At 38.2% G+C, this 24,768-nt stretch overlaps 2 protein-coding genes across 2 annotated transcripts; both read left to right on the top strand.

Annotated features, from left to right (window-relative positions):
- The first annotated feature begins 10,221 nt into the window (after positions 1-10,221).
- On the top strand, positions 10,222-13,049 carry nkx2.7 (NK2 transcription factor related 7). The gene is made up of 2 exons (XM_044111161.1): positions 10,222-10,966; positions 12,482-13,049. Exons 1-2 carry the CDS (start codon positions 10,705-10,707, stop codon positions 12,991-12,993), a joined length of 774 nt encoding a protein of 257 aa, XP_043967096.1. The 5' UTR covers positions 10,222-10,704; the 3' UTR covers positions 12,994-13,049.
- Positions 13,050-19,830: 6,781 nt separating this feature from the next.
- On the top strand, positions 19,831-21,102 carry nkx3-1 (NK3 homeobox 1). The gene is made up of 2 exons (XM_044111174.1): positions 19,831-20,160; positions 20,408-21,102. Exons 1-2 carry the CDS (start codon positions 19,968-19,970, stop codon positions 20,797-20,799), a joined length of 585 nt encoding a protein of 194 aa, XP_043967109.1. The 5' UTR covers positions 19,831-19,967; the 3' UTR covers positions 20,800-21,102.
- The last annotated feature ends 3,666 nt before the right edge of the window (positions 21,103-24,768 follow it).

Raw genomic sequence — 24,768 nt, 5'->3', positions numbered from 1 at the left:
AAGAGATGGTTTGAGCCTTCTCTTCAGTCTCTGCTTTCGTCCTGCTCTACATCGATGAAGCTTAGTTTTCAATTCCGCTGAGGTTTGGGGACATAGTCTAGGTTGGAGCAAACAATACCTTGTTGCTAAGGTTATGCATCATAACAATTCTGCCGAAGTAAAAGCAAAATCCCTTCCATCTGCAAAGCAAAAAAACCAGAAAATAGCTTTTCACAATGTTTCTCCATCTAAAATGACTGGCCTTGAGCCATTTTGCAAATAATGGGCAGAAATTTCAGTCCATTTCACTGTTGAAATGTGTGGTTTTAAACATTTCTGACTGAGGTGGTACTGGATATAAATGCAAATTCAGTTTTTTGTTATTAACTTTTCCATTCTTTGTGTTGGTCGCATAAGATTTCAATTACCACTTGAAGTTTGAGGTTATAAAGTAACAAATATGGAAATATGGGGGTGGGAGGAGACACAAATACCACAGAGTTTATTTTTCTGTATTTTACCTGTATTAATAACTCTCTGTCATCTCTTGCAACAAATGATTGATTCTGCAGTAAATGTGCCACATATTAAACAGCAATAAAATTCAGAATTATTAGAAACCCGCACTTTCCTTAGCAGCAGGAGGAAAGAAAATACACCTTTCCAGCTTCCTGAACTATGACTCCAAATCCAGTTCAGCTAGAAATCTACCATTCGTAAATATCTCATAGAAGGTTGAAAAGTAAGTTCAAATTGCTCTAAATAATCAAAACTAAAAGTTTCAGCCACTCATTGCATCATCATCATCTAACTTTAGCCTTATGTAATCCCTGACCTGCTAAAACTCTAACACAAAGACAGACTCAACAAAGCAGAGAAGGACTATGGAAGCATGATAAATTTCCTCTTTGAGAATGTAGAAACATTAAGGGGAAACTGAAGAGAAGGCAAGACAAAATGAACAATGGCAGCAATAGTAACAGCAAATGACAGAAGCACAACTTCCAGAGGAAAAGCAAAGCACATCAGTAACAGACTGATGATAGAAACAGTTTCCTCACATCTTCATGGATCCTTTGTAAGCATGATGTGTGAGAGTTCATGTAAATTCTGTAGATTTTGTCCTTGATCAGTCAGTCAGTTCTTTCATCCCAGGATTGATTCACTTTCCTTTACTGGAAAGAGGAGAAGTGCACACTCAAGAAGTGTGCATGAGTGATGGACCAAAATGATGACTATGTCAGTCAGCTTTCTTTCTTTCATTTTTGTCATTAAGCACGTTCTCACATTGCTAAAATAATATATAAGGTGTAACGTATGCTAAGAAAATGTTCATACCTGATGAACTTTTCCACATTTCACTGTTTTACATCTACAAACCTCAATGTGTTTGTTGGGGATTTTCTGTGATAAACCAACCCAAATGAAATCAAAGAAAATGAATACATAGTTTTCCTTTCACATTTTCTCTATTCTTTTTTTCTTTTACAAAAAAGAATAAGAAAGGTCTGTGAAGAAGCTTTACACTGACTAGTCTTTTGAGGTACATCTAGCTTTTCACTGGTCGGTTGAATGTTTTAGGTCACTGTCTTCTTGCTGGAAAATGAAACATTTCTCCATTGGCTTCGTATGCTTTCCACCTCTTTGTCTCATTCCTGTTCTAAGAACATTTAACTTCGAACTGATGTGAATATAATTGCCCTTCTTCTTGTAGTTTGAGCTCCTGTAGGCATTAGTCGCCAGGCTTAATAACCCTGCAGAGGGGCCCTCTGTTTCCACAACAAGTCAAGATCTCAAACAGATCGTGGATATGTTGAGCCCTGCCATGGAGGGTCCTAAAATCTTATAGCTCTCAGCTCGTCACCAAATTTGGATATGAAGGAAAACACAGTAAAACAAACGTCGTGATTTTTGCACATTTGATTGTGATCTGCAACTTGCAGATAAACTTTGTTGCGTATCTTCACAATTCCCCCTTTTCAAAGGCTCCATTTGAAAAGCTTAACTTCGTGGCAGCGAGCTCTGTGCAGTATGCCCTGAAACTAACAAAGTCTTACATTCTTTGTGGTGAATGCTACAACAGCTACACAATCAAGCATCAATAATTAGAACAAAAATAAATCACTCTGGTTTACCGCAAGCCATGAGCATGTGTTATAAATCCTGCAATACTCCATGAAAGAAGCTGAGGGGACACAGGCAGCGGCTCCAGCTGAAAATGAACTTAGTTAAACTTAGCACAAAAGCAGCTGAAACTGCAGAGCGACTGTTTGGTTTGAGAGCCTGAGGAAAAAAGAGGGGGGCAGAACGCGAGAGGCTCCGTGAACACTAATCTCAGTCAGAGGGAGATATAATTTCATGCCTATTTAGAGAAGAGTCCTGAAGGGCTTTCTCATCAGCCTTTCTCCCGTCTCATGGATAGGTGATGCAGCAGCTCTGCCCGCTGATCCTATCATGTCCCTGTTTAAAGAGACATCCGCTTTCAATCCACAGCTAGACGGCGAACAAGAGAAATGGACACAACACAACATCTTCTCATTTCACCATGTGGTCTCTTTAAAAGTCTGTCTCTCTGTGATGTTTTTTCTTTTCCTTCTTTCTCTCTCTTGCTTTTCTTTTTGAGCCCAGTAACATAGCCGTAGTTGTATAGTGGGCAACTTTTAAAAGCAATTACAGCTTTCAACGCAAAGAAACATCTCGTTGCCAGGAAACATTTGAGCAGAATTTTGACCCTGCCTATTCATTTCGCTGCTTGGACTGCTGCCGAGTGTATCACCACGCCGACAATCACGAGCAGAGCAATAATGAATAATGACAAAATTACAATGTCATTATGCAGATGCAATTCATACCATCTGCTGGCGTGTGCATGTGTGATGAGTGCATGTGTGTATGGATGTATTTGTTTGATGTCACAGCTTTCTTCAAATCAATGCCAGGTTATATTTGAGCCGTCAAGCACAATTTATAGACCTCTTTGCAATGGAATGATAACCCCTTCTGCAAGCATGCATGTGCCTGAAATCAATGTGCATGCAGAGCTTGCATCTAATACGTTACAGGTCACAAAGGCACGCTCGTTTTGTGCAGCTTTATGGGGGCGCAGCCTTCCCTCTTTGGGCAAACACAGTGGTCCTGAGGTCAGTGATCCTAAATGATCACAGTGCTTCTGCTTCTGCCATGCAGGCAAGCAACAGAACCCACATTGTTTGCAATTGTTTTAACCTCTTGATCAAATTCTGGGGGAGGAAAGCAATGTCCTCATAGTGCAAGCACAGTGTCAGCAATCTGATGGAGAAAATGAACAATGTGCTGTGGTTAGTGCGGTGCGGCAATTGCTTCTTCCCTCTCCCAGTGTGTTTTATATTCATTATGTCCTTCTCTTTCCCATGAAACTTGTGGCATATTCATCAGCACTGTGACAAATTAGATGTGCAGTGAAATGGAGTATGACTGAGAGCAGTGGAAGATTAGATCCACTCCAATCCTACCCAGCAATCACTATCCCTTCATTTCTGTGGGGAAATACCCAAGGACGGGAAAGAAAATTAGATCAAATTTTACTGAAGAGAGAGCTGGAGTGGCAGGGGGAAAGAGATGAAACGGAGCACGTTCCATCTCTGCCAAAGCATCTGCGTTGAAAAAAAAAAAAAAAAGCATTTGTCTTGGATTCAAATCTAATGCAGCTTTCGACTCGGAACCTGCCAAACATATAACTCAAATGGATCCAGTCCTACAGACAAATGAGGTGTCTGCAAAAAAAGTATTCACAACGCTAGGAACTTTTCTAATTTATCGCATTACTACCACCGATTTCAGCAAAGTTTATTTGGATTTTATGTGACAGAGCAGTACGAAGTGAATAAATGTGAAGTAAATATAAAGTAAAATGATGCATGTTTTTTAATCATTTATTTATTTATTTATTTATTTATTTATTTATTTATTTTGGAAATAAAGATCTGAAAAGTAATGTCAATGTAGAATCACTGTTTGCTGTAATCATAATTGCACATCCAGTGTTCTTCTTTGCCAAGTCAGATTAGATAGAGCATCCATTAAGATTCATTTCCGAGCATTTCCTAAGGTTCTTTAGCCCTGAACTTTGACTGGACCATGTGGACACAAGCTTTGATCTAAACCATTCAAGCTGTGGCTGTGTCCTTAGAGCTATCAGCCAGCTGGCAGACTTTCTGGCACGACTTGAGTTCCATACATAATCACATCAACTCTGCTGCTTTGATGTCCCCGTATGCCCAAAGCATGATGCTCCCACCGCCATGTTTCACAATACATATGGTGTTTTCAGGGTCACGTTCAGTGTTGGTGTTTTCATCCCACATATTGTGGCCAAAAGTGAGTCCATTACAATTGTTTTCCAGATGTTTGATGTGACACAAATATGAGTTTTGACAATTTAAGTCAAGAATTCTAGTCACGTTTTTTTTTTTTCCAACAGTGGCTGTTTTCTTGATACTCTTCTGAAAAGGTTGAATTATTAATTGTCTTGTTGACAGATTCTCCTATTTACAGAGCTGTGGCTCTCATGGCCGCCTCTACCTTAGCAACTACGTTTTAGACTCCTGTTCTTCCAACCCAGAAATGGAATTAGACCAGAGGATACTTAGCAACCCCGAACAGGAGCACCTAGTTCACATACTTTAGATTAATATTATATATTTTTTTCCTCTTTGCTCTTTCCTTTCATTTGCTATTTTGTTTGTATTTCCTTTTAATTCCTGTAAAGCACTTCTTTGAATTGCCTTGTTGCTGAAAATGTGCTATATAAATAGAATGACTTTTACCTTTACCTCTCTGGTAAATCCTCTTGCCAACGATAATTTAAAAACAATGATAAAACTATGAATCCTTTTCTTTTCAATAATATGCTAAATTGAGCTGTTCTTTTACATAAAATCTCAGCAAATATAATAGTTTGTTGTTGTGAATACCTTTACAAAGTGCTTTAGGCTCTCCGGTCCTTTCATGATTCATTTTCACAAAGCTGTGCTGTGCCTGCAGTAAAACTCTGCCTTCACCACAGCGACTGATGGAACCAGATGAAGAAGACCATGTGGCATGATGCGGTGAAGCAGCGACATCTAGTGGCCAAAACAGGGTTTCACAGTTTCTGCTCAGATCAAGTTCAGACCTTTCTGTAAAATATGTCAAATGAAACACAAATATGCAGGTGTCAGCACCTTAAGCAACATTGATATGGTTTACAACAGGTCCACATAATGTTGTATACGAGAAAATTCAGTTTTATTGAATAGATTTCTTTGATTTTTGTTTTTAAACAGAATTTATTTGTTGCAGTCTTGTGTAGTCTTATGTGACTTGACTGTATTGTTTGATAACTAAGATCAATTTGTGATTAAAGTTTATATTTGGCATGGAACCTATCTGAAGGATTTGATTGAAGTTTTTTTTGCAAAGTGCATTGAGACATCAGTTTTTGGAAATTGGCACAAAACAAGTCAAATGAAATGATTGGTGAGGATGACTAACTTTTCATTCGTTTTATTTAAAAAGAGCAAATTTCAAAATTATTCACCATCTTATTCTTTTCTAGTTCAGGTGTACAACATTAAAAATGAATCCACCTACATCCAGATGTTTTAAGGGCTCTTTACTTCCTATCCCTGAGGTAGCATCAAAGTATATAGGTTGTACCAATACATGGTAAACATACATTTGCAAAATTTGAATTCAATTCTTAGTATAATTCACAACAAATGTCATCTTGAGGCACTTTATTAAAAAAAGTAATTTCAACTCAGTCACACATACATTACAATTAATCCTAGTTATCAAAGAATGTATTATGTTCAGTTCTTTATTCAAATGAGTTTAAAAAGTTTTCTATTTAAGTAAATCTAGCAGATTGCATGGAGACATTGCAGTTGTTGAATATCACAATAGAAAGTCAATTACAATTATTATTCTATAACATATTGCATGTAAGAGGTCCTTTGCACTGACTATGATGATTGCAATTTGATATGTTGTTCAGAAGTATTGAAAATGAGCTCTAAATCCTGAGTGCTGGTAGCAGATTGTAGAGCATTGACCAGTCCCCATCCACTTCAGCGACTTTCCAAAATTAAAAATCACTCTTTTGATGCTTACTGTGGTATTCCATGTCGTTCTCTCGGCAGCTCATTTCTAGCCTCTAGCTCACTCTGTCTAAAATAACATCTCTGATGTTTGCTACACATCTGTGCAAACCAAAGGGTTGGTTAAGAAGGTAAGAAATGTAAACCTCAGAACTACTTGTCACACTATAGGTGAGACATTTACTACTATGCCGACACATTTTAGCAAGAACGTTTAGCCTGTAGGGGAGTTGGGGTTCATTTCGCCTCCCTGTAAGTTGACCCTATCAACTGTTTCAGCTGCCATCAGTCTCCTATTTTGTGCATGATGAATTAGGGGTTTTGGTGGTAAACTGTACCTCTTATGTTACAGTTAGAGGACATGAGGAAAAATCAACAGGAAAGGTTCTGATTATTTTAAGCAACAATACTCACAAAGAGAGCACCGCTGCGAGGCTTCAGAGATCACTGTTGCAGTGATTAAGTAATTAGCCCATCAAACCGGATACGCAGCAATGTCAAGCAGAAAGTCTTCTTTTTCATCTATGCTTTTGAAGTTCAGGTTTGTTGGTTTCTACACAGAAAATGGCTTTTAGAAGCTCGGTGTTTTTATATTTTAAAATTCCTTATTAAAGAAACAAAACACACAAAACCCCATCCATACTCATGTTAATGAAGACAGAATAGCCAAATGCCATTTGCCAAATTAAATTAAAATAAAATAAACTCTGAACAGCATAAACTGGGTCCAAAACACAAAATAAAAAATATTTAAAGCAAACACTCGCAAAAAGTGTAAAACACCTGCAGCAGCTATTAGCATTGAATTAAATTATGCTATTTCATACCCAACTAACTGATTGCTTTCACACATGAATATATAAATCAACTGTTGTATTAATTTGATCTGAATCCATTTAGCTTCCCAGAGAACAAGAGCTCTCAGGAAAGATCATTTAAAAGGAATGAGAATTTGATCTATTATCCATTGCTGTGATTTAGTATCATAACAAGATATGAAAAGATATCAAATAAATATTATAATATGAATTATTTAAAAAATTACAATGAACTTTAAATTAGTGTGTAAATCTATTTTTGATATTGGAGACTTAGGGTTGAGTACCTTGGCCAAGGGTACATTTACATGTGGAGGGGGTGTTGGAAGTGGTTAGTATTAAACTAGTAAAACCCTGATGCTTACCGAGATTTCATCAGACTTTCAAGGAACCATGCAAGAGTGTTGGACACGAGATAAAACTGACTGAGTCAGAGAAACAATCCAAAGCTTCAGTCAAGAACAATCAAATTTGCAAAATCTAGAAAACATGTTATCAAATCCTGTGGTGACTTTTGAAAACATCGCTTAATGTTCCAACAGCAAAGCAACTTGATTTATATGTTATATCATTGGATTCTATAGCTGGGCCAATCAGGAAATGATATTCCGCATTATCTCAGAATTCTGTGCATGGCAAAACGATTGTGGGTATGAAACTGTGAGTTGGGTACTGAGAAAACACTAAACGATAGGAACATTTTCTGAAGATCCTTCTGCACAGAGCTGCTAAAGAATATATAAGTAAGCTCTAAATTTAAACGCCGTGTTGGTTTTAGTAATTTGTGAAACAAAACAAATACAGTTGTAATGGAAAATTTCATTTGAACTATTTTATTTTAATTTGGTCTATATAAGGGTTGATAGTGTTTTGTGTATATGAGTGCTTTTCTTTTCTTTGTTACTGTTTAAGTGTGAGAGAGCCTGCAACTATGAGTGACTGACACAAAGGAACTAGAAGTTTCTGTTGGAATCCTTGTCAGCTCTCGTACATGTAGGGTGTGGGTCTCCAACGAGAAGTCTTAACTAAAAATCGTTCCCTCCAATGAGGTGAGGGGCAGTTGCGATAAAGATGGATAAAGATGTGGCTCTGTTATCCACCTGGCTAATGGAGATAAGTTCAGACTGGGGGTGTGCTCTTTTTAGCTGTGACTATGTAATCATGGGATGTGTGTTGTTCGGGGCTCTTCTACTGACTGTGTTCAGTGAGATGGGTCTATGAACGCTTTTGCCTTCGAATAAAAACAAAGACAAAGATTAATCTTTCTCTAGTTGTAAGAACAGACTCTCTTTCTTTGATAGCAGAAATTTCCACAACACAGTCTAAGAAAAGTGATTTACAAAAACCTGTTTTATTGCAAAAAAGACTTGTGATGCTGTTGGTAATTGTGGAAAAACTAGATTAGGCTTTTAATATAAAGTTAACATATGAGCCATTGTAAAATTAATTGCAACATCTGAAATGAAACAATACTGAGACACAAACGGAGATAATGACATAAAAAAGAAACTTTAACAGATCAATTCAAAGATGCATTAGACACAGAAAGGATGCTGCAGATCTGGGTATTCTAAACATTTCAGAATACCCAACAGAATATCCACCACTAACAAAGTTCTTTAGGTATTGCTGTAATCAGTATTCATATTTTGACCCTCACTTAATTTGTCCACATGTCTTATTTTTGTAAACTATAAGGCTGTTCACTGACTGAGTGTAAAAGTCACAACACAATATGGAAGCAATGTGTCCACTCACGCTGATTAGTATGAGTAGTCACAGTTCAAATCCACTTGTCTGATGAAAGTAAACAATCACGAAATATCTATTTGTCATAAAGGAAAACCTTGATCTTCAGCATTGATCTTCATAATTAATCTCAAAGCAGATGTTCCAAATGAACAGAAATATGCTGGATGTTTGGGGTTTTTTTTCAATAGTATCAGTATGTGTGGGGCTTTCAAGCTAATTTATTAGATATCTTTATAATTAATGGAATAAATTAATTAGAATGAATTCTGGAGTTTTAATAACTCTATCTGAGACAACCAAATTGTACTTCAACAAATTCCCAGGTCCCACTGTGATCTTATAAAAATATGTAGCACTAATTACTTTTATCCCACAGGCTGAAAGTTAAGCCTGCTTTTCTTTGCCGTTGCCCCAAAGTGAACTGAAACTTTTATCCTGAAGTCTTATTTATTAGCATTACAAAAAGAATAAAATAAACAAGCACAAACACAAAGCAAGACTTTTTCTTCCCAAGTTTAAACCAAACTGTGACAGTAAAAAAATTGTCCCAGTAATACTTTAAGGGCTAAGAAAGGTATGATCAAGTGATTAACTGTAAAGCAGCTAATCATCATCACTACAAACCCAGAATAAATTCCAGCTGTTAGATCTACTGACACATGATATGGAAATGTTTTGTTTATCATTATGATTAATGAGATGTCTTCTGTCTCTCAAAGGCTTCCTCAACAAGTTCATGAGATGCAAATGTCTTTAAATTAGCTCTCAGGTGCATCAGTGTTTTGTTTTTTTAAAGGATACTTTCGTTTTAAAAATAACTTATGCCATGCCCTCTCTTACACAGTCGGCTCTTTATGAAGAAATTAGCCTCTCCAGACATCTCGTTTTAAGTTACCTTTATTTGTAAAGCGAAATATTTTTAGTCCTGGTCAGGCCACACTGTTTTATTCAGGCGTTCATTCTTAAACTTCTCCGCAGCAGCTTTTGAAAACGTTGCGCCCTTGGTGTTGTTATTAATTGTCCTTCATCTGTTTGTCACTTGAAGAAAAAACACCCGTGCCATTCAGGGGCTCTGTGGTTCTCCTGCAGCGGGACGGGCCGTGTCTGTGCGTGTTTACTGTCTCTGTGGACGCGCGTCTCAGCCTCAGTCAAGCATTGCTGGTTGGCGCCGCTGTCTCCCCACTTCCACAACATCAGGTGTAATGTTACTGTTTGTTGTGGCCTGAGATCGCTAATAACATGGCTGGAAAACAATGTCGGGCGGTAAAGCTGTGCGACATCACCCGGGGATCACTCAACCCCCTTTGGACCTGCAGCGGTGGCTGAGTGGTCGAAGTAACGCAACAAAAGCGACGTTTCAGACAGACCCTACAATCACCTTGTGTGTTTAATTCTGTTTCATTTCATTTTAACTTTCCTTTTTGTTTTGTTTTGTTTTTCTTTGGGTTTTTTTTTTTGTTGTTTTTTTTTTTTTTTTTCATTTTCTCACTGCATTGTATTGACTTGTATTTTCTTCCATTGTTAGCTAGCTGGTTTTGTTTGTTGCTGGAAATTAATAATTTGACAAAAAAAATAAAAATAAAATAAAATAAAAAAATGCCTTGTTAAGTAAATTAAAACCTGTTAATCTTTGTGAGAAATAAAGACAATTTTGATCTAACTTTTGTTCTTGTAGATGGCCACACATTACTTCAGAGCCTCCTGCATCTTAATTGGGCTTCTTAATTACACCGCCACATTGACAGAAGAGCGGATGTGATGATAGGTGTTCCTGTAAGGTGAGAAGATGGGGGAGCCGCAGAAGTGTGCGCGCAGTCTCCCCGGGTGTTGGTCCCTGTGTCTCAGACGGACTGATTTCTATCTCACTTGTTCATTAGCAGGACCGTGGGACGGTTTAAATCCTCCGAGGCCCCTCACTTATCAGTTAGTGAAGAGTTTCGCCCGGCAGCGCCTTCGGGACCAGCTCCAGCACACCGTGAGTAAAAAGAAATTAAAAATTAAAAATTAAAAAATAAAGTTTCAAACGCCCGCAGCAAATGATGAGGATGCATCCCAGTTCCACGACCTCCACCCCGTTCTCTGTTAAAGACATTTTGAAGTTGGACTACCACCAGAACGAGTATGAAAATGATCTTCAGATGATGGACCAAGTTGTTCCGATGCATCAACATCAGCTTATGCGCGCTGCCTCCAAAAGCGACGGGTTTTATGACGCACAGTCTGAGCGGTGCGTTTATGGGATTCAGGAGAAGATCGACGTTCACAGATCAGCAGCAGAGGAGGAGATGAATGAAAAAGGTGAAATCATCAGCACTGTTACTAATAATAATGATTTTTCTTAAATTGCACTTATAGTTTGTTTGGTTCCATATACTAGTATACATACACTGTTTCATATTTTCGTTATTTTAGGGTATTATTTATTGTTTGTAAATAATAATATGTAGACAATGCCTTTTGCAATTTTATCCAAAAGTCTAAAGTAGGTTAGTCACCTATTTATCAGCCTGAACAACAACTTGTGGCCAAAACAGGAATAAACAGATCTGTTAATGTTTCTTTTTTATACAAAAACAATTGAGGAACTAATTTAACTTAGACTTTAAATTCTGACCACCACTGCAGTTTTGAAATGCAATGTATTCTTTTCTCTTTTTGCTTGTACAAGTCCAGTTTTAAACATGTGACAATAGATGTGTGAACTTATTTAGCAAACTATTAAAATGTAATCATTGAATCTTTAAATAAAGTTTTCTGTGGTATTTTAGCAGACTGAGATGAGTATGAATGACCCAGTTTTATCTTCACATTGACATTAGCCACAACGAGCAATAAAAGTCTACTTAAATTGTATTAATCTAAACAAACCAGAAACAATCAAACAAAAAAAAAATCCCATGCACAATCAAAATGTCAATACAAACAAGACAATGGCTGGATTTATCGTTTTTGAATCAAGAATCATTTTTCTTTCTATATATTTAACACCACCAATCTCAGAAGGATTCATACAAAATACACGTATTCATCAAGAATACTGTTTCACAACTGTATCCATTAGTGGCCACACAGTTCATGAATGCAGACTATCAACTTTATTGAGTGGGCTCCTTCTTAGCATAACAATCCACCCTAACAACACCTTCTGGGTTTGTTTCATGAAATTATCTATCTTAATCTCCAATGTTAAAAAGGAAAAAAAAATAGCTTGTGGTTGACCAAACCACAAACCATTCAAGTTGCCATACTGCAATAATTCAAGTTACCATATCAGGGTGGCTGGTAAAGCTGTTTCCATACAAAACATTCTACACACAGCCAACTATGCTGCAGGTTTTAAAAGCCCAGGTTGTTTTGAAATACCTCTTAAGGTATTGGTTTTGAGCCCTAGTCCTCAGGACCCACACTATCCTGCAGGTTTTATGTGATTAAAATTAAAAAGGATTCCTTAGATCTGGGACATTCACCCAGATTCCACCAAATCTGTATTGAAAGTGATGATGATGTTCCTAACAAGAAGATTCTGCTTGAGGTCCCATTCATACCTTGTCTGTTTTATAAGACATAAAATGCAATTGAAACAATAATAAATTTAACACGGTGGCCGGTAAATTTTGGTTTCTGACAACTAAAGAAATAGTGTAGTTCATCAACAACTGCCTCAAACATGAAACTTAGCATATAAATATAAAAACATGCAGAGCAGGAATTAAAGTTTGTGTCCAACTTTAGTTGAATGATAGAATTAACGATGAAGTTGAACTATTGCTAAGTCTATTATATATATTTTGCTGCCTTTTTTCCTCGCTGCAGACAAGTGCGGCCCCGGCTCTTCGCCCGTCTGTGACGGTGACGCTAAAAGCAGAAGCAGGCTGCGCCGGAAGCCCCGGGTCCTCTTCTCTCAGTCCCAGGTGTCCCAGCTGGAGAGGCGCTTCAGGCAGCAGCGCTACCTGTCCGCCCCGGAGAGAGAGCACCTGGCCGAGGCTCTCAAACTCACCTCCACCCAGGTCAAAATCTGGTTTCAGAACCGGCGGTACAAATGCAAGCGTCAGACGCAGGACAGGTCCCTAGAGCTGGCCGGGTTCCCACCCGCACCGAGGCGGATAGCGGTGCCAGTGCTGGTGCGGGACGGGAAGCTGTGCGGCGCAGGTCCCTACCATTCGGGGCCTTACAACGTAACTCTGGGACACTACAGCCCGGTGTTTGGCAGCGGAAGCAGCGACCTGTACGGCTGCAGGCACCACGGCGTGTCCAGCTGCAGCGGGCAGCTGTCGGATTCAGTTGACTCTGCTCCACCAGCTCCAGGCTTCTTTACTGGTTGTTAGAGGCTGGTGATATGCACCTGTTCACTATTTTCCCTGTTTTACGCAATTGTAGCTACCTCAAGTTCATATAGAATTATTTTATTTCTATTTTATTGTTTATGCTATCATTTAAATTGCATTTTTAATAAATGAAAAATAAAAACAGATTACGGTTGTTTTATTTGTTAAACCCCCCACCTCTAGTCGTACTCCCGGGCTGTGACCCTGCATAGATAAGCGGGTAGACAACTCTTTTACGCATGCGTCAACCAAACTTACCGCTTGGGGTATCAGAAGGCGTTTGACGGGCTTCACAGTTTTATCAAAGGCAACCATCGAAGAGCTAATGGACGAAGACGAAGCGACATCCGACCTGACTGAGCTGCTTTATCAAACCGAGCTCATTATTGTCCCATTCACAAACCCACAGAGTGCAGAGTCACTGATAAGGCCAGAGAGCCTGTCTTGTCTCGCGGCTCCTGCTTGGTAAACAATGCCTCAGACTGAGTGGCTCTTAAACTTTTTCAAACTTTCAAGAAGAGAGGTTGAGAATTGGATCTGTCACTCAATCATGAGCTGTCCATTCGTGGGGAAGATGTTCCACAGTCGTTATAGCCTGCATGTTTCTTTTCAGATTATATGAACGGGTGGAAATAGTTAAAGTTTCTCAGTTTCTCAGTAAGAAAAAAAAAGTGTGTTTTGATGAGATTTAAAGAAAGGAAGCACTTCCGCATAAGCTGAAGCTGCATCTCAGCTGCAGAGATAAGAATGAAGCTGTAGACAGAGAGGAGACTGGCTGATCATCAGATAATAATGTCTCTGTGTGTGGGGTGTGTGGGTGCTGGTTGGATGGATTGATTTGGGATGGGGGGGTGATAGTTCTCGTTTTGGCAAATAAGAGAAATTCTTAAAACAAATGTTGAAACAGTTATTTCCTGTAATTAGGTCAGAATAAAAGTCAAAACAAAAAAATAAACAACAACTATAAAACACTCAACTGAAATCTTTATAGTCTTTCAGTGAGGAAATTGAGGCATATCCGCAGCAAATTGGCAGACATTACCGGATGGAAATCATGCAAAAATAAAAATAATCAGAAGTGATATTATTGTGTACAAAACGAGCAAATTTGAAAAATACTCCACAGTTATTAAAATAGTACTGGCTATCTATGTAAGCTAAAGGTCAGTACCTTTGAGGACAGCTATGGCAGTAACAACAGAAAACTTCTGAAGGTGGAAGCCTGGAGGGTTAATGGAGAAAGTAGCTTGTAAAAAGTATAGTCCTGTGTACTACTGTGAGCAACCAGTGAGGTAGTCCGGTATGCACTGGGACATGTGGTGGTCCACTGGTGACATTACCAGTGGACACTCAGATATCCTGCCTAGATGGTGTTAGAGACACTGGAGGACTGAAAGAACAAGGTCTTCCGTTGATGTTCACGTTAATATGAAAGATTAAAACTTCAAAAATAAATTAGCTTAAACTGACATATGTTGTGTGTGAGTCTGAGGTAAGATTTTTTCTATTTTTTTCTGTCATTTGGGCACTGAACAAGTCTTAACAATAACAAGGTATTAACAATAAATAGCAAACCCTGATAAAAGCAAGGCATCGTTCCCATTGGAGTTGTAACTGTTTCATCAATTGACATGCTCCATTTCAAAGGTTGACATTTCAGTCAAGTAGAAGTTTTATATATTTAATCGTCATTGTTATGACCCACATAAAAACAGATGGCCTGATAATATAATAAAATCACTCAATAAATAAATCAGCATTATTAAAAAGTCTCACACCATAAACTTAACGTGTTATCATATAAACTGAGAACAGCTGAGACCAGCTCCTCTTCTGCTTTGAAAGTCAGACTGCAGTGGGTATTAAAAATGTTTAGCAGCTGAGCAGTCTGCCTTTTGATACTTCATGTATTCCACATGATTACATTGTGAAAGGACCTGTGATTGTCCCTGTTTCTAAGGGCATATTTTGAATAACTAAATAAAAAAAATACAGTCACAAACTGATCAGATTACAATTTGTCACAGCCGACGAACAAAACGGCTATAACAGCTGGAAACTTTCCAATTTTTCAACTTTGCAAACTTTCCAAAGTTGGTATCTGGAACAAGAACAACAACAAAAAAAAGCGTTATCCTTTATTGTAGTTAGAAAGGCGGATATGAAAACACGGCCGAACGGCTTTTTAAGACAAAAATGGACGGGGCTTGATTACATTGTGGAGATGAGGGTCCATTTAAACGAGGAATGACGAGAGTTTAGACATCAGTGAAAGACCTATTATGATTTAGTGAACTAGAATTAAGACATGCTGTTCCATCAGCTTCATGCTTGTATTGCTCTGTTTTTATAACAGTATTCATGCTGGTCAGATAAGCTGTTGTCCATGGTTGCATCTGAGATGATTCACAAATCACATAACTTGGCTGCATCTACATCGTTTAACCAAAGAAATGCTAGATTTCTTACGAGCTGAATGAGAAGTAACTAGTAGTTAATTGTCTCTGACATTTGAGAACAACATGTTGATCTATTGTGGCGCTTTAGACTACTGCTGGAGGTTAGAGGCTCCCTCTAGTGGGAGAGTACCTTCTCCTCCCTCCCTTAATACTAGCAGAACTTTTAAGTCCATGCAGACTTCAGAGTGAAGATGGCATTTATCCATGTCTGGTTTAATGTTATATCTTCAAATGGAAAAAAAAAAATAATAATAATAATAATAATAATAATATTATTATTTTAAACATTCCAAAAATTGTCACAATTGGCTTTTGGGCTTTTGTCCAATTCCGTCCCTAATTTATAATCCGAGGGTGTTAAATAGCCTGTAAATGTCATGGCTTTATTCTTTTTCAACAAATGCAAATGTATGCCCCTGTCGGAAAGAAAGATTTTGTCAAACAACAGTACATTTGGAAAATATGCATCACATCATCTCTAAATAGCTGAAGATGAATAAAGAGTGGAAGAACATCTTGTTCAGAACATATGATAGATTGAATAAATATGCTTTACCAATGTCTTCAAAATCAGTTCACATAAACTGACCAAAATAATGTATAAGATTTTAAATATTTTTTTTTAAAAAGCTTGAGTCTTACCTACATGGGTAAAAAAAAATAAAAAAATCATATTTATGACCTGGGAGACTCTGAAGCAGAAACATAAACCTTCCACAACCTGTGCCTGTTTAAAGGCTCTTGTGTTGACGTACAGAGCTTTAAATATTCTGATTGTCTTTGTCAGGTTTTAAGTAAATACTCTGCTGCTCGTGGTCTTCGTTCTCAAACACAGAGTCTCTTTGGTTGTTCCACGTACGCGGCTAAAACCCCAAGGGGCATTTTACTCAGTAGCCCCAAGGCTGTGGGACACTTTACTGTTGCAGCTCTTTTTTACTGACTGGAGGTTTTTAAAATAGCATCTAAAAGCACTTTTATTTTCCCAGGCTTTAATGTCATGATTTTATTGTGCTTCTTGTGTTTGTTTCATGCTTTGCATAGTTTACGGTTACTTTTTATCGTATTGTGATTTCATGTCTGTGAAAAGCACGATCGTGAATAAACTATACTTACTTGATGTTGATCATGTACCGCATGCTGGCCTTTTATCAATCTGATGACATATCTGTATTGTCACAAAAATCACTTAAAGAGATCATGCTAGTTTTGCGTGAAGTTGCAACACACATGACGAAAACCGTTGTCGATCCGACAACCGCACAGGAGTCTGACAAATGTACTGTTAAGTTACAACAATCTCTGCCTGTCGTCACAGACAATGAAATAACAGGGGAAACGGCAGAAGACTGATGGCGCAGCGACATGCAGCAGCTCAAAGAAAACATTGTCACCACATAGTTTAAGCTGTGGAAGACAAATGCCTTCCTGGGCTAAAAGGTCGGAAAGCTCTGCGATGTCAAGTCTGATGTGCAGCTATGCAGTGACATATCAACGAGGTGAATGCTTAAAACATAATACCTGACGAGGAAAGGTTACAAGCTTAAAAAGACAGCAATCATGGGGATTGTCAGAGAATCAGAGTAAGGATCGTCTTCCTCCCGTATTGTCGCAGAATAAGGGCAGATGACTGCATCGGTGTGCTCGCTCAAAAGAGCTGTTTCAAATGCAATCCCCCTCTAGAATAACACGCGCGCTGACTCTTACGGCTCGCTTTTGTTTACGCTTGTGTCATCACGCAGAGTGCATGAGGTTTCCTCTTCAGACAAGAGAAAAAGGTTCAGAGAAAAACCAACCAAGTTTGGGATGTCGTCCTGAAGTCCCGTCCTGTTTAAATACATTTGAGCAAAATTTGCGCTTCTGCCAAAGTGAAAAAGGTTTTTTTTATTTATTTTTTTAAAGAAAATACCACCCCAAAATAAACCCGAGGGATTGTAGAAAACAAAAGAGATATGGTGTCTAGACAATTAGATAAAGAATCTCTTTACCGTTCAACATACCTGAGACAGCCATAGACAAGGTCAGGGTAAAGAGTATCACACAGAGGATCTTAACACTGTGTTGACAAGACAATAGGTTAAAGAGGAAGCTGAGTAGATATGCTCTTCCTTTACTATAAGCAGCATTTAAATACGTGTGATTGCCAGTGTAAATTATATGACTAAAGATGTTTTCATTTTAATAAAGCAGGGATGATGCCAGGCCTCGTCAGTTTCAGACTACGGCTGATGCGTGAACAGAGTCAGCAGGACCAGAAGGCAGCAATGGGGTCATGTTTATCATACCCGAAATCATGGATGGACTAATGAAGCATTAAATCCCAGAGCAACACGGACACCTTCAGTAATCGTCTCAGCTGCCGCAGAGAGGTCACTCTGCACCGCAAAGAACAACAAATAAACATCTAGAAACAATGAGTGCATCCATTCAGGAGCCGGCCTCAATGTGTCCAACTCATTAGGGCTCTTGGAGGCCTGACCACCCACTCTGACCCCGTCCCTTCCCACTCCGCCCGTATGCTGCAGACAGCGGTGTCTCCCTGAGGCCACTGGGCTCCTCGTGCTGAGCTGACGGGTTTGTGGGGATTAAGACGCAAATCCATTTAACTGCTGTGGCACCAAATACTTAGAGAGTATGTGTGTCTGGAGCAGAAGGTTTTATCTTTCATCCTTTCACCCCAGGAAAGCTACAAACTTGTCTCATTTTTTTTTTAAAGTATGTAACTGTACAGCACCTCTCAAAAATATTCATACTCCTTGAGATTTTTTTTATTCACTCCCACAAAACAAGCAAAAACATATCGATGTTTTATTTACAGACCAACACAAAAATCTCATGTTATGTAGTCTCTTGTGATTTAATCTCAATGTAAATTCAACTGTGGTCAGATGGTCGTTTAGGGAACATCAGAGAAGAAGCAGCATCTTGAAAGCTGAAGAACTTCTGGTTATTATGAAAGAGATGCAGCAGGAAGGCAGTTCACGGTTTGTCACAAACAGGGCACAGAAAATATGTAGAGGAAGGAGCTCTGGCCGGATGAGAGCAGAACTTTACTTTTCATAAAAAACTTACAAAACGCCATGAGTGGTGGAAAACAAACACTACACATCACTACGCAATGTTCACTGTGAACTTGGGGCTGGCAGCATCATGCTGAGGAAATGCTTCTCTTCAGCAGGAACAGGGAGAACTGGGCAGAGTTCATGGGAAGACAGACGTAGTTAAATGCAGGGAACTCCCTTGATAAAAATTATGTTGCAGAAGATTTGAGACTGGTGCAGAGGTTCAGCTTCCTACAGCACAAAAGCCTAAATGTGAGAATCAGGGGACCAGAAAACAATGTTCACAGACACTTTCCATGCAAATTGACTGAGCATAAGCTACATTGAAAAGAAGACTGGAGAAAATTTGGGTTTCTAAAGCTGGTAGAGACAAGCTCTACAGAGTATTGAGTTAATGGGCATGCCACACTTTTCAGATTTTTACTTGTAAAATATTTTTGACAGGACTAGATCCTTCTGCCTTCCAATTATACACAGCATGGGTTAGTATATCACGGGAAATCTTAATAAAGTACATTCAATTTAGGGGTTAATATGAAACAGTTTCAGTAGATTTACACATGCAAGGAATACATACAATACATTTATACATTTATACAAGGCAAAAACATTTTTGTTTAACCACAAATTGCAAATAAAAGCAGGATGAAACAGTTTTTCAAATTATGACATAACTATTAGTTATGCACTGTGCGTCTTCTTGTTAATAATGCTTCAGAAAACTAGAACCAAGAAATGGTCTTACATTTTTTTTCTTGCAAGAGAAGCACAGAAGTTCATCACAAATACAGAATTTTTAGTGTTTTGCTTTCTTTTTATTTATTTTTAATTTTTAGATAATTCAGAGTAGAGAATAGAAAGACATTCTTTTAAAAGTGTGTGTGTGTGTGTGTGTACATTCATGCATACATCTAATATATCCAAGCTGAAAGTTTCCAAAAAGAAAGAATTGTTTTGTTTATCTGATTTTGCCTCTTTAAAAATGTAAAAACACTGCAACCACAAGAAATTTACTTGACAATATTTTTATTTAATACATTTTCACCAAAATCCTGTGTGTGGTGTGTTCGTGTGCTGTTGGAGATCTGTTGCCTGATTGTTTGTTCTTCTATCTTTATAAAGTTGTGCCAAGTAAACGCTCCAAAAACCCAAAAAGATACAAAAAAAAAAAGTTTCTGCTTTTGGTGTTTCACACTAGAAATTAATACTAAATCATCAAAACATGATGATTTGATAATGGTTTTAATCTCTGAATTTCCAGGAAGGCTTTTCCACAAAAGTCGACAAAATGATTGTCAGCTTGACCCAGCCCTCTTTCACTTCAGTCTGGCTGAACCCGCCTCTTCCCTGCATATAAATTCAAACCTGAGAGCACCGTGTGTGAGAACACACACGCTGCTTTAGCAAAGCCTGGGTCTTCTGGTACTGACACGTCTCCGATTTCTGGGATCACTGGATGGAAATGTCTGGTGCAATCAAACCTGTGACGTCTTTCCTCATTGAGGACATCCTGTCCAGTAAGGACTGCAAGAGAGTGGACGGCAAATGCAGCTCGCCAAGGAGGGAAAAATGCTCCGACTGGAGAGAGGAGTCTGAAAAGTTGTCAACACACCTTTATCCTGAGGAATCTACCTTTGGAATGCACACAGGTGAGCACCGGCATGCTTGAAATAACTGGAGGGTTAAAGATAGGGAATCTGTCAACGGTCTTGCATGGGATGTTGACGAGCTAATTCAACATCTTTTTGGGATTTAGGAGATGGTAGCGATATTGAGTTAAAAAATAGATCGCTTCAATTTGTCCATTCTGCATAATTCAAAGTGATCACGAACCTAACAAACTTACTAGAAAGCTAAACAGCAGACCTATTTATATGTCTGCTCTGTCCTCCACAGAGTCTCCGGACACGTCCCATCCCGGGTCCTCAGAGTCGAGCTCCCCAGGAAAACGGAAGCGGTCCAGAGCGGCCTTCACGCATCTTCAAGTGATTGAACTGGAGAAAAAATTCAGCCACCAGAAATACCTATCAGCCCCAGAGAGGGCCCACCTGGCCAGCACCTTAAGACTGACCGAGACCCAGGTCAAGATCTGGTTTCAGAACAGGCGGTACAAAACGAAGCGAAAGCAGCAGACTGCAGAGCTCTGCAAGGATGCGTACAAAGCAGAGGGACTGGGCTTGAGAGAGGATTTGGTCAGAGCATCACTATTAACCTCCTTCTGCAAAGCCTACCAGTACAGACCCTACCTGTGGGACTACTGTGGAGCCTGGGGGCCAATGTTGTGGTAGAAAAGTCACGACAGATGATGATTAGCCAATGCTAACGGACTCGAAGTTTCTTCTCTTTTAAGCAATACGCGTTGAACTGCCTGGATGCTTCTCTTTTATATAATAATGTTGTCCAAAGAATCAAGCTGTGTCTTGCATGGATGGTAACTTAAATCAAACTGTTTGGCATTGGTGATTATTTTATTAATAAATTATATTTTTTTTGCTTAAGCTCATTTTTCTTGAAAACTCTTTGCAGAAAGAATTATTCACAGCAAGAACTTTGTGTAATTCACAAAAATTTTAGATAACATCATAATCTATTCTGTTTTCTAAAACACTTGTATTATCCATCCATCCATCCATCCATCCATCCATCCATCCATCCATCCATCCATCCAGCCATCCTTCTCCCTAATGGGGTCAGGAGGGTTGCTGGTGCCTCTCCAGCTAACGTTCTGGGCGAGAGGCGGGGTCACCCTGGACAGGTCGCCAGTCTGGTGCAGGGCAACACTTGTATTAGATACTTAATAATAATTAAGCTGCTAATTGTGAATTTCTCTCAACGGAGCCAGTGAAAATACTACAGTTAGCTAAAAAATAACTTTTGTGTGACAACTCTTGAGGTATTTTTGCTGGAATCATTTAAATAATCTGCATGAAGTTAAACTTTGTGCAGTGTGAGATGTTATCATGTTGAAATTGAGGAATGAGAGCTGACCATTGAAAAAGAAACGTACACAAGATTGCCGAGGCAGTCGGAAGAGACATCAACGCGACTTCTGGAAAGTGCAACAAAAACACGAATTGACACAAAACACGTGATGATCTGAAGTATGAAGATTAGACTCAGAAATTAAGGTTGGGTCCAGTTTTAACTGATGCCACGCCCTTTTGTCACCCACAGTGTCGTACTGTGGCAGCGTGACATGAAGCATGTCAGACGCTTTGTGTGTCAGTACTCTGATGGGCATGGTATTCTGCAAAAGATAGGAAAGTGTGCAGATAAAATAGTAACAGAACCTGTTTTTTTAGAATTGTTTGTGTTTGCCTGTTCTTAGATTGCACATCTACTGTTTGGGTTTGGGGCAAAAATGCTCTTCATGGTAACAATGCAATTTCCTTGACTCCTGTCTTAATTTACTTTGAACATTTATAAATATATATATATGTATTCCCTGACCACAATATATAAATGCTTTCTTGATTCAATAAAGAAAGCATCGAAGCATAACAAGAAACATAGAGAAGAAAAGAAATAACCATCAAAACTACACTGCAGACTGCAAGAGATTGGATCCAAACCTTTCACTTAACACAGGATATCTCTAAAAACGCAGCAGTTTTATCAAATATGAGGGTGAGTATCCTGTTTATCTTTTACTGCTATTTGCGTCCTATAAAGAAATCCACTCGTTGACTTAAAACACTGATGAATTATTTGAGGAAAAGAAAAGCCAAAAATCTGTAGCTTTTGAAAATTAATTTATAGTGGGATACAGTGGTGACTTAGTTCTGATGTTAAAACTGGTGAAAAGATGGCATGCAAGATTGTCAAGCTTTAAATATTTAGGAAGGGCAAGTTGGCAGTAACATTAGTGTGAGCATAGGACAGACAGAACTGATAAAAAAGAGAGCCCTCATTGTCACAAATCTTACTTTGGTGTCTAACTCAAAAGCATTTGCTTTAGAACTAAATGTATGAGTGTCATTTGTGATTTGGTTCAGTATGCAGGGTTAACATACAATAAAATAACATTTATACAGAGGAAGTACATCTATGAAGTTATGAAATCCACAGGACATTATGAAAACTGAGACATCCTGCTAAAATTAACATGACTTCTAAAACTTTTATTAATTTTCTCAAACTGAAGTGAACTGTAGCTGAGCTCTTCTCTAAGCCCTCAGAGTAAACAGGTAGTTTGACATGAAGAGGGCAGATTGCATCTGTTTTGACGACACTGAAAATCCGACTGCATCTCGGTGTCTCTCAGGCCGTATAGGAGCAGGCTCATCAGATAAAGGAGCTCATAGAAGGTTGAAGCTGGAGGTGAGCAGCACGGCTATTATTGCACTCACTGTTTTGTAATACCTGCATTTCCGTGGGCTCAAAGGGAGACGGTACATTGAATCCCAAACAGAGCATACTTGCAAAAACACCAGGCTGTCTTTATCGTTCATTTTCGATCTTCTCGGGGGAGTGACTCTGAAGCTGTCTGTGGGCCATCTGGATTTACAGGATTTGCTGAGCAAGCAAGCGAGGGTAAGTGGGTAAAAGTAGGTTAAAGTCAATTATATCAGAGTTTCACAGATCAAATTTAGAAGGTGTTTCCAAAAGAGAGCATCCAGATTGACAATGACAATAAAAATTGAGTGAAGGATACAAGAAGACATACATGAATTATTTGTAAGAAGTAAAATTATATATATATATATATATATTTATATATATATATATATATATATATATATATATATATATATTTATATATATATATATATAAAAGTTTCCGTTATTATGTTGATCAAGAGTCTTGACTCATTTAAAAAGGATCTGAAGATATTCTTCAAACCTGCTTTTTTTTAATGTATGTCTATTTAACAGTATGTATAAAAAACACATATATGTATATATTTCATATATACATGTTATTTAAAAAGCATTGTGTATATAATTTGAGTAGATTTTGGTTTGGATACCAAAAGATTCTAGCTGTTGTATGAGGTTTCAATAATTCTGTAATATAACTTTAACCGGAAAATTTAAGTTTTTAATGGGAATGTTTTGTGTTGATAGACATAAAAAAAAATGCGTCACAATAGTCTGGATGAAGCAAAAAAGTGAAATACTAGTACAAATAATCTCAAAATCAGGAATTTGATTTTAAATCAGGAAAACTTTCTATCATTTTAGAAAGTTTGAAGATCTTTCTAAAATGATATAGACAGTTTTGAACAAGTTGTTTTAAGAGACTGTCATGTAATTGATAGTTGGAAGCAGCAGCGGCATTCTTTGAATTTGGCTCCACACCAGAATTTAACTCCTGGATTTTAGCCGCTCAGGAATCTCGAAGAACCAGTAAAGTCAAATGTTGTCTCCAGAAATAATGAGATTGGGGAGCTTATTAAATAAATAAATAAATAAATAAATAAATAAATAAATAAATAAATAAATAAATAAATAAATAAATAAATAAATAAATAAATAAGTAAGTAAATCAGCAGAATATGAAACGACGACAGTTCTAGAAATCCCTACTAAATTATGAAGCATGTTCATGTAGATGTGGCTCATGTCTGCTAAACAGTCTACCAGGATCAGAACAGTAAACTCCACAAGGTCCTTGATTCTCGTGACGTCACCAAACTCTTTAAGCAAAGCAGTTTTTGTTAAATGCACTTTCTAAAAAAAAAAAAAAAAAAAAAAAACAGAATAAATAAGATGCATACCTATCAAAGATGTAAAGAACTTATGCCGTACGAGAAAATAAATCAGTAACTGATATGAATATACAATTCTGTGGTTCGAAAGAATAATGTGATGTAACTTCTGAGAGTATTTCTGAAGAGGATTCATCTTAATCTTGAAAGTGAGTCATGCCTTGCTTACTGTGCTATTTTGGTGGTCTGATGTGCTCTGTGCACACTGCACTGACGTTCACTTCAAGGTGGTCAATGATGCTTTAACAAACAAGCAGATCTTTCCTGCAGATGAGCAGAAAAGCAACCCTGACCACAAAGACAGTCTTTGTGCTCCAATATGCCGTGACTGTCTCACAAATTTGTTGGGAGATGATAAGGAAGTTTAACGCAGCCTCCATCTCACCATGGGAGCTCTCAACAAAACTCCCTCGGATATTGTAACTGGATCCCTCATGTTGCTCATCCAGCAGAGCAGCTGCCTTTCTTCTCCCATCACCAGATACACCACGCAGCATCTAACTCTCCTGATGGCTGATGCCGATTGCGCTGTTGCAGGCATTAGGA

The sequence above is a fragment of the Gambusia affinis genome, linkage group LG03 (genome assembly GCF_019740435.1).
Source record: "Gambusia affinis linkage group LG03, SWU_Gaff_1.0, whole genome shotgun sequence".
Classification (NCBI taxonomy): Eukaryota; Metazoa; Chordata; class Actinopteri; order Cyprinodontiformes; family Poeciliidae; genus Gambusia; species Gambusia affinis.
This window is presented reverse-complemented; position numbering and strand designations above follow the sequence as displayed.

Bases quoted from the DNA above. Each gene is read 5' to 3' on its own strand.
- nkx2.7 (XM_044111161.1), top strand. From the start codon at position 10,705: ATGATGAGGATGCATCCCAGTTCCACGACCTCCACCCCGTTCTCTGTT. The intron at 10,967-12,481 runs GTGAAATCATCA...TCCTCGCTGCAG, and splicing joins GGAGGAGATGAATGAAAAAG to ACAAGTGCGGCCCCGGCTCT.
- nkx3-1 (XM_044111174.1), top strand. From the start codon at position 19,968: ATGGAAATGTCTGGTGCAATCAAACCTGTGACGTCTTTCCTCATTGAG. The intron at 20,161-20,407 runs GTGAGCACCGGC...TGTCCTCCACAG, and splicing joins TACCTTTGGAATGCACACAG to AGTCTCCGGACACGTCCCAT.